This window comes from Cyprinodon variegatus, unplaced genomic scaffold (assembly GCF_000732505.1).
Source record: "Cyprinodon variegatus isolate N-32 unplaced genomic scaffold, C_variegatus-1.0 Scaffold196, whole genome shotgun sequence".
In the NCBI taxonomy this organism is placed as follows: Eukaryota; Metazoa; Chordata; class Actinopteri; order Cyprinodontiformes; family Cyprinodontidae; genus Cyprinodon; species Cyprinodon variegatus.
In genome coordinates this window covers 77,580-88,036 of record NW_015150649.1, presented here as the reverse complement: position 1 = coordinate 88,036, position 10,457 = coordinate 77,580, and the positions used below count along the sequence as shown (strand labels likewise).

Genomic DNA, 10,457 nt, shown 5'->3' with positions numbered 1-10,457 from the left:
TATATATACATATACACACAACAAAACCACACAAGATAATATAAATAATTACTGTATAGAAAATATAGATGCAATTTTAGGGTACCAGCAGCGTGTCAAATTCTCTTTTGTCAAAAAAACAACAACAGTTCAGATAAATAAATACGTTCAATGTTGCTGCAGCTGTAAGTTCAGGTAAATGTGGAATTGTTTCAGCCCAGACTCAGTCTCTCGTTGTTTTGGCCAGCTGCCGCGAAGGACGACTTAACAATCGTCCATCAGCAGGCTGTTAGTTTGTGACTTGCATTAGCCGCAGCTTTTGTCTCTGCCCTGCCTGCAAATGTCTGCACTGTAATTGGCAGGTGGCACACCACAATGTCTATGATGTCCTGCATGGGACAAAGTCTATATTAACTGTTTATGTTTGTGTGTGGGGGGGCCGGTATCAACAGGGCATCATTAAAAAGATGACTGACACACACTGAAGGTGAGCAGAGCAGCTGCCCGGCACCCTGTGCTCCTCTAAGAGAGGGTGTGCGTTTCCCATTGCCAAATTCAGCCCAGATGAGTGAGAATGCTTTGCATGTGATTATTTTTGATAAAGGACATTTTCTGCTCCCCCCCTTTCCCCCGTTGATTGCTAATCTTGCTGTAAACACACACACACACACACACACACACACACACCCTGATTTCCCCAGAGAAGGCTTGGGTGTTTGATGCTGTTCGGCGGGGCCTGCCTGTTTCTAATCTGCTTATAATCATTTGCTTCCGGGCATAAAATGCTGCTGGGTGTGAGTGTGCACCATTATTTAACAATGTCAGATAATATCAACATCTTAAGAGGATTTTTAGCCAAATCCTAGAGATTTAGTGGAAATTTAAAATTTCACGGCCCAATTTGAGAAATGTTCATATCTAAATAAAATCTAGTAAAATTTCTCAATTCAATTTAATTAGTCGACGGCATAAAAAAACTTACTTATTGAATATTTACCATTCCTTCTCTTAAAGGCCTAAACTGATTCCCTGCTAAAGATCTTCCCAAAACGTGTCACTTCTTCTCCAAGCAATTTGTTTTTTGTTTTTTTTTTCATCCACTCTGAACTATAATGAACTCAATCCAAATGAATACAAATTTTTGCATGTATTTAGATGTAAAGATGTCTTAATTAGCAGATGTGTAACAGGCACTTTTTTGGACCTTAGGCACAACAGATGGGCTTTTCTTCTATTCAGTGGTCTTTTAGTGACCAGTTAAAATAAAGTGCTGTGCAATATTATGTATTTTCTATCTTTTCAATTTTTGGAACATCAAATTTAAACTTCGATTAGATTTTATGTATAATATCAGAGATATTTTAAGATTTAAATACGTTTTATGTTAAAGAATGGGCAAAAGACATGTCTGAACATTGCATGTCACTAGTTTCTCCATACAGGAGGTATCTTGGTGATTACAATACGAATATTACGTGTGTTTTTGATACTGTTTCCTCATGTCATTTAACATTATTACAGAACTTAATTTCTGTGTATTTGATTTGGTTTCTTTCATGATTGTAAATGTCGTGAGACTAGAAAACACAACGAGACTAACGGACAAAGGCTATAAAATGCTGCAAAAGAGAGAAGCTGCATTCACAGAACCACTAAAATGGAAAATTGCTGCAAACACAAAAAAAAAACAGTTCAAATACATAAAGATGCTAACACATCAATACACAAAATGTATGCAAATCTAAAACAATGCTGCAAGTAGCAAAAACACCTACAAGTTAAGAAAATCTGCAAACTAGTGGCGCTTAATGGAAGGGTTCCAAAGAGATGACCATCAACTCATATGGGACCAGACCCTCATTAAAGGCACAAACTGGATGCTAAGAGGAATTACCTTTTTCAAAAAGATTAACAAACAATAACAAACACTTTTCTCTCTATGTTTCTAATATAACCTGTAACAGCTAAGGAAAATCTATATTTTTTTTCTTTATTGTTTCTCGCCATTGATCATGTAAATCAGATCGATCATGTGAAGGCAAAGCCTAGGAAGCCCTAATGAGACAGATTAAATGCATCATCAAGAAAATGCTAAGTAAGGGAAGTGTTTCTCTCCATACGTTTGTGCTCTTCTGACAGTAATATAGTTTGCACTGGGATGTTTTAGTTTTTTGGCCATCTGTCTATCAAGGTTTCTCTCCTCTCTTTGTTTGTTTTTTTTCTTTCATGAATTGTCTTTCTCTTGGGGGCAATGCGCTCAAGGCACAGCAATATGCTGATGGACAGTCTCTGGAGAGAGGCTTGGCTGACCTTCATAAGCACATGTCCTAGCGGCCGCTGTAATTGGGGACAAAAATTAGCTTCATTATCCGACAATGATATGATAATGTCTATTCATCAGCTCCAGTTTGTTAGAGCCCAGTATTTCCTCAGAGAAAAGCATTATTTCTCTAAATGATTAACTCATTGTCATTGTTACCTTGTGTGTGAAGGGTCTCTACACAGACTCCAGTCATCTGTCTCTCTATTGTCCGGTCATCCATTTATTCATCCGTCCATTTGTGGGTTTGTTTGCTCACTCGTCTGCTCCGCACTTACTTCATCTTTCCCTTTTTTTTAAAGCATGCCAAAAATAATCTGCAAAAGATTTGTGGTTAATCTTTTAACTGTGTACTGAATTAATTACCCATAAAGGGATTAAACTTATCCAGGGTTGTTGTTTTTTTCTGCACATTTTAACTTTAAACATATGTGTGTATAAACCATATGTCTAAGAGGCCCAGCAGCTCTGAATGTTCTTTATGATGACTGGATACAGTTACTTAGGTTAGATGTCGTTCTGAGGCTGACTCCATTCAGCTGCTACAGCTACACCACATGCTCCACATACCACAGACAGACATGCAGATGGGCTTGGCCTCACCCAGTAGCGGGTTGCTGAGGACTGCTTGGTTTGAGGTGGAGCCGGTGGGATCATAGTGGGTGTGGGATATAAATCTGAAGTTTTATAGAAACTTTTTTCAAGGAATCAACATTATAAAAAGATTTCCTAGTGGTGTTTTGGTCTAGGCGTAAAGAACCCCAAATAAACAGCAGCTATTAGGACAACAGGAGCCAGACTGGCCGGTTTCCCCTGTCTCTCTCTAATGAGTGCAATAAAGAGCACACAGCATCAATATTTCAGAGCTGGCACCAGTCAGGCTTCCACTTCTGCCTTTAAAGAGGTTCACCAGAGGTGTTTTGCTTTGCATTTTGATTAGATGTGACTTCTGGTCAAAAATAAACCTGGAGTCAATGTGAATTATACATTTAGAGATGGGTTACTCAGCCTTCGGGAATCTGTTTTAAGTATTTTTAGATAATGAGTGAAACTTGCATGTGTTGTTTACACAGCTTATTTCATATTTCATGCTTTCATATAGTTACATAATCTAATTGTAACAATTAGATTATGTAACTGTTAGAATTACATAATGTAATTCTGCAACGATGTTGATACCTGTGAATTCACTCAGAAGTTGGGAAAATGTAGACAGAATAAACCAATTTATTGAAGTGATAGAAACAACCTAACTTAAGTAAAGAGGAAAAGATAAATTTAAACTGCTGCAGCATCTTATCTGAATCTGATCTCCTCTCATATGTCAACATTTTATCTCAATGCAAGTAAGCAGGAAGTCGATAGTTCTCGCTGCTTTTGTGGCGTCTATCCCTCTGTCCATCTAATCCTAATCGTTTTTAGGACTTTATGTTTCACGTTTTTAAATAAAGGTCCTAATTTGGAGGATAAATTCTGTAAACTGAAGATAGTTTCCACACCTTATCTCTTCTTTTTGTTTCAGGTTTTGGAATATTAAGTGTCTGAAATAGTTTTTTTTGTGTGCAAAAACTGACTTCATTTCTGTCCTCAGGTGGATGAGCTGTACGAAGCTTTCTGTATCCAGAGCCGCCTGAGAGACGGTGCCATCAGGATGAAGCAGGCCTTCTCCTCCTCTCCTTCCACCAAAGCCACCAAAGAAAGCATTTCAGAGGTCAACCGCCGATACAAGGAGTACACTGAGGTACTGCCAATGTTCCTAGCTCTTACCAGGAAATATGTTAAAATATGTTAAACCTTTGCACTTTATTTGGCAGAATTTGGGATTTTTAACAGTTTATTCTAACTGGTGACAGTACAAGGTATAAGAAAGCAAAGTCAATGAAGGCCTTTTTTTATTTTGGGTTCATTGGCCACAAAATCTTCTGAAAGCATGGGGAACTATTCAAAACACCTCTATGTGATCACAAGACTGCCTGGCTCATTTGATGCAAGGTTTAAAGGATTTAAGGGTGGTTTAAAATTTATAGCGCTTTATTACTGTTTACTGTATACTTGCCAACGCCTATAGTAGATTATAGCAAATACTATTTAACCTAATTTACAAACACCTCTACAGAGAAACCTTTAAATCCCCCAAAACACACACACCTGTCATCATCTGTCCATTAAGGTTAAGCGGAGTCTTCCTCTGCAGTTTGGTGTTGACTGAAGAGATAACCTGATTACCCTGCATCATGCTGCCTGACTCTTAATGTTCAACCTTTTTCTTTTATTATTATTATTTTAATTTGATCTAGAACATGAGTGCTTTCGAGAGCGAACTGGAGAATCTGCTCGGGGAGTTTCACATCAAAATGAAAGGTGAATTGTTTTTAACTTCTTGATCACACTAACAAAACATTCCTTAAATGACAACTTGAAAAAAAAGATAAGATAATGCTTTTAGTAACCAATGTGTAAATATAAAAAAATAATTTTCCTCTTTAAATCACAAGAAATGTTCATTTATTAGTCCAGAATTTGTAGACTTTTAGTTACCGTCTTATGAAGCTCATCTCTCTGTTCCCATGTTTTTTCTCTGATAGGACTGGCAGGCTTTGCTAGGCTCTGTCCTGGAGACCAATATGAGGTAAGTGCTCTTCCTCTTCATCAAAATATCCTGCTAACATGTGAAATTTCAAAACATTTTGTTTAGATTCTTCAACATTAGGACGATTTAAGTATATTTAGTTAGATATTTGTCCATTTTTGTATGTTTTTTATGAAAAATGATCAACACATCTACTTCGTTACTCATCAAAATTAAACTTTTACTAGCGATAGTTAAAGCTTAGCTTAGCTGTGACAGCATGTTTTATTTTTTTCCCCTTCCATTCTGCACTGTTGCTTAGTATCTTTACCTCTTATGTAATCTTCTCCACGTTTCATAGAAACTTGACAACAAAGTCACAATCCCAAACCAAATGAGCACACTCATAATTTTGCCTGATTCACACAGAACTACACTTGCAGTTAGAAAGCAATAGCCCCAAGTGAAGTTTGTAAAGACTCTAGAAAACGTTATTGACAATGTTAACCTTAAATTATGACGGAATTTATCAATTTACCCTTTGAAAAATACACTGAGAGTCAGCCATCTGTATTTATTTACAAATACTTTATATGTTCCCAGAACAAGTTTAAACTTGTTTTATCTGCTTCCCCAACCCCTGCTGCTATTGTGCAAATTGTCACAGTGAAGTACACGGATGTGTGGCAAGATGAACTGTTTCTTAAATCGACTGTCTAAATATAAAACAAAGCAGTTGCAAAAAAAAAAAAAGAAAAGAAAGCATGAGCAAAAAAAGAAAGAATTATGGTAAGATAACAAAAGGAATGAATTGACAAAGATGGTCTGTTTTGCCCCCCACTAAAAACATTTGAAGCTGGATTTAAACCTTGCGCCTTAAGCTATTACACCATCCTTCAGAGCAACATTACACACATCTAGTAGTCGCAGATAAAGTGTTACTAAAGCAGAAAGAAAGATGTAGCTATGAATTGCTGATTTAAACAATGAAGAAGTTACATGTCTGGCAAAACATGGCCATTTTTTGCCTGAATCTAATCTGAGGCATCCTCTGTCATATCCTTTTCAATACTTCAAACTACTGAAATCACTCTTGGCACATACCAATTATTATTGTTAAAAGGGCCATGTCTATATATTTTCTATATATATATAATAATATAATTATATAATTTAATCAGGCAACAAAAAAAAATGGATGGTTTAATAATAAGGTAATTGCTGACTTTGTCGTTGAAGCAAAACATCTTTATAAATCAGTGGTTTAATATCCCCTGTTATCTCACCTCCTTTTGGTCTTAACCAAAAAGGGTCGGAGTTTATTTGGATCGAAGGGAAATGAGAGGATTTTGCTTTTATCATCATCTGGTTGTATAGAATTAGTTTATTATTCAAGTCCATATGGTTAGCTTATTGTTCATGTTCTTGTAGGCCAAACTAAGAGATGGACTAAGTAGTCCCTTAAGATGGTTTAGCAAGTTTCATCTACACTGGAAAAAATCGAAATCTAGATAAGTCTCTTTTTTCTTAAAATAAGGGCATTTATCTCATGAATAAAGGAGGCAAGTGACATACTTTGCCAATGGAACAAGACAATTTACATTTAAAATAAGAAAAAACAATTGCATTGTTTTATTTCAAGTGCGTCATATCTAATTATCTTATCTTAAGACTAAAAATACTAACTCCATTTGCAAATCATCTTATTGACCTATTCAATTTAAGGGGAAATAGACATATTTTAAGAAATTTTTGCTTATTTCTAGATGGTTTTTGCAGTGTATGCGTTGTTTTTCTGTATCTGCTTGTTCGTTCATGGTCATGGGGGAGGCTGGTGTAGAGGTTGCAATAACAATAACCCATTGCTATTTTAACCCAATTACAATGTGTTAAAATGTTTCAACTCATGACTTTATCATTCAATTTTGTTTTTATGTGAAACCTGTATCAAGCCTTTGAAAGTGTACAAAATGACAGAATGCACAGTTCATACTCGTTTCTCCCTCAAAGAATAGAGGCCAAAGGTGTTCTTTAAGCTCTTATATTTTATTATAGCCACTAGTAGTGAGAAGCCAGTTATTGAAAAAGTTTAAATATTTAGCATCTATAATGGTTATTACAATAAGAGGCAGGTAAAGGACAGAGAAGAAGCCTTGGGAAGCTTTAGATTTTATATTGATTGATTTATTTGCTTAAACATTTTCATCTAGCCTAGTTTCCTTTCTTTTCATCCCTTTCATCAGATTTTCATGCGTTACGGTCGACAGCGCTGGAAGCTGAAGGGGAGGATCGAAGTGAACTCCAGGCAAAGCTGGGACGGAGACGAGATGGTCTTCATGCCCCTCATCACCGATCTCATCAACATCAAGGTACTCCAGAGCAGCATGGTGGTGAAACATAGAGCAGCTGCAGTCATCTCTTGCACCGTGCGGTGGAAGATTAAAACATGTGTTTGCCTCCATCAGGTGACCGAGCTTAAGGGTCTGGCCACTCACATGCTGGTGGGCAGTGTCATCTGTGAGACCAAAGAGCTGTTTACAGCCAGGCCCCAGGTGGTAGCCGTGGACGTCAATGACCTGGGAACGATCAAACTCAACCTGGAGGTTACGTGGTAGTAAGTAGTCATTTATAAGAACTCTCACTGTGGACCTGTGTCCATAACCAGTAAAATACTAACTAAGATGTTTATCAGCAACATATGGAAGAAATTGCTGCATAGCTGAGTTGTGGGATGCAGCCAATGTCTATTTTAAACCTTTTAGAGTCTATTACTGGACTTGCCATATGTTCACTTCATGTTGAGAACGCCCACAACTGTTACAACACTGTTAGTCTATCTAATGGTGCCCTGCCACCTTGTGGAGAAACGATGCCATTGCAGAACATTGACAGCTCAGTGAGTTTGTTCTTTCACCCACTCAGTCCCTTCGATGTTGAAGATTTGACTCTGTCATCGGGAAACTTGAGCAAAGCTGCAGCTCTCCAGAGACGAGTATCGGTCTACAGCCAGGGTACTCCTGAGACCCCCACCTTCCAGGACAGCTCCTTTTTCGTAAGTTCAAACACGCATCTGTCCATTAGTGCCTGTTTATTAACATATTTCACCATCCTTCCACAATAACCTGTCCACATGTTTTTTTTGTTAAAACAAATTGAATCATGTTTTCATACTCGCCTTTATTTGCTGAGCCCTCTCTTCACCACTTACCCTCCGTCAAGTTCCATTTTATAACGCACTTCTGTGTAACATAACCCTATTCTTCCTCGTACCCCAAACGCCCCCACCCGTCCAATGTCCATGTGTGGACTGTGTGAAGAAGTGGCAGCCATATCCCGTCGAGCGCCAGCGCCTCTCCTTCCTCCACATGCTGCGAGAAACGCTGCTGGAGAAGCTAAGGCGCAGCCGCTCTTTTGGTGACCTGGCCTCGCTCCGGCCAAGGCCCAGATCCAGTCTTGAGGTCTATGTGAGTGTGGAGTGTGCCCTTGACTGACCAACCCTTTCCCAAAACTACAACCGTGTCTCTCTCTACCTCACTGAGTTATTTCCAACCTGGATTTGTCCAGCTCCACTCTGAGGGCTGCAGAATTGCGTGTGTGTCAGTTTGCTTGTGGATCTGCATGACTTCTTCTAGTCATCCTTACTATGTAGCGCTGGTGAGAAATCTACATACAGTCAGTTTGTGCATTAATGTTACCTTTATTCAGGTCAGTTTTAATCTTAGATTGTTGTTGGGTTGGAACAGCAAACTGCGTCACGGTTTAACCCGTCTGAACCCAAAAGGTCAGCTCCATCTAAAATCAAGGTATTCAAAAAAGCGCCATGAACAATCTAGACTCTAATCTTTTACAACCCAAAAGATGCAGTTATACCTGCATTGGTGACTACAACAAAGTATGTTTCTTTTTACTATCAACGCAGAGAAACTTTAGTTCCAAGCCTGTCCCTATTAAACTCAACTTAGATTCATGTCTGCCCATCTACACCATCCAAATGACTTTAGGTTGAGTAGGGCTGCAGCTAATGACCATTTTGCTAATCGAATAATCTGACGATTGTTTTTTTTGATTCATCAATTAATACTGGGATAGCAAAAGGCTCCTTAAAGAATATTTTACACAGAATTTAAACCAAGTAAAGGTAGAACTGTACCCTTTGAAGACTTCTGGATAGAGCATATTAATAGACAAAACAGGTTTTTCATCTTGAATGCAAAATGTTTATATAGTTTTTACAATTTTGGCATAATTACTGCTTTAGGTGTGTTGGCCTTTCAGCTAAATGTGGGTTTCAGTGTCTCTATACTCAAGTTAAAGGTATAGTGGAGGATTTTCGCAAGTTTTTGAAAAGACCTGCCCTATCCACTTTTAAAAAAATGCACATGCACATCCATGTACCCATTCCCGAGAGGGAACGCCTATTAAATGCTTGCGAGAGCATGCATGAGCCCATTTCTCCTCGTGCACACTCTGTTTAAAAGTTGCTGTTTGCATCGCTCATACAAGCTTACTTTCCAAAATAAGATTTGCAATTTTTCCACAATGTCAGACTCACCACCGGTAGGTGAAAATGGGGACGAGCACGCCGAACGGCCTTACGTAAACATATGACCAGAATGGTTGACAATTAGGAGGACCACTTATTTTGATGATCCATGCAGAAAAAGATCCACTGTACCTTAAACAATTAACCAGTTTGTTTTAACCTAATGTTGAGAGAAGAAAAAGTTAGGAACTGTAGTTCTGGATGAAATGATTAAGAAGAAGTTCTACCTCAAAAAAGAAAATACAGTGAATTTGGTTAAAAGTTTTTATCAAGGAAAACCAGTTAATTGCATCGACTCATTGGCCTACAAGACATCCTCCTCCTGGATGAGATCGTGGTGATGATATTCGCTTGTCATTTATTGTTGATGCTTCAGCAAATTCCTTTTGGAGATTTTTTTTTATATATATCATTTATGATGTAAACTATTTTATACATGTGTATGACAATAATTATGTGGAGATTAGAGAAAATCTGTGACATCCAATTTGTGCAATATTTGTTTGTTGTATAATTCCTCCATCCTTGAAAACAATGGTTTACATGCATCACTAGAAAGCTCAAAATCAACAGAATATAGATGCCAATGATGGTGTATGTGAATTACTCACCAACATTTTATTTTTTTTTCTAATTTACTTCTTTTTGTGAGCCTGTATGACTAAATAATTTAGTCATAAAGTTTAAAGCCCTGCTTTCTTTCTGATGTTTTTTCTGCCCAGATTTCCAGCTGCCTTGTTTTATTTTGTGTTTTTGCTTTAAATGATGACTCCTTGCTTTGTGTTTCAGTCCACTTTACCAGATGACATCTTTGAAAATGGCGGCTGTGGTGTGGCTGAGTGCAAACGTCTGTCCTTCACCTTCTCTGACACCTCGGGGTCTTCTCCAAGCCCGGCCCAGAGCTCCTTCTCTCAAAGCCAATCCAACCCTGAGATCACCGTCACCCCTCCAGATACAGATTCATTGCCGACCCCCATCCTTCAGACGAGGGAGGACTCTATTGCAGAGGAGCATTTAGTGGAGGAAGAAGAAGAAGAGGAGGAGGA

General features: G+C 38.1%; 1 protein-coding gene across 1 annotated transcript in view; it reads left to right on the top strand.

The window, feature by feature from the left end:
- Positions 1–10,457, top strand: part of fam65b (family with sequence similarity 65 member B) — a 76,672-nt gene that overhangs the window by 61,125 nt on the left and 5,090 nt on the right. The window contains exons 7-14 of the mRNA XM_015379613.1: positions 3,891–4,040; positions 4,597–4,660; positions 4,885–4,928; positions 7,112–7,237; positions 7,334–7,482; positions 7,791–7,920; positions 8,186–8,332; positions 10,201–10,457. Of these exons, the coding sequence (XP_015235099.1) occupies positions 3,891–4,040; positions 4,597–4,660; positions 4,885–4,928; positions 7,112–7,237; positions 7,334–7,482; positions 7,791–7,920; positions 8,186–8,332; positions 10,201–10,457 (1,067 nt within the window). The remainder of the gene's footprint in view (positions 1–3,890; positions 4,041–4,596; positions 4,661–4,884; positions 4,929–7,111; positions 7,238–7,333; positions 7,483–7,790; positions 7,921–8,185; positions 8,333–10,200) is intronic.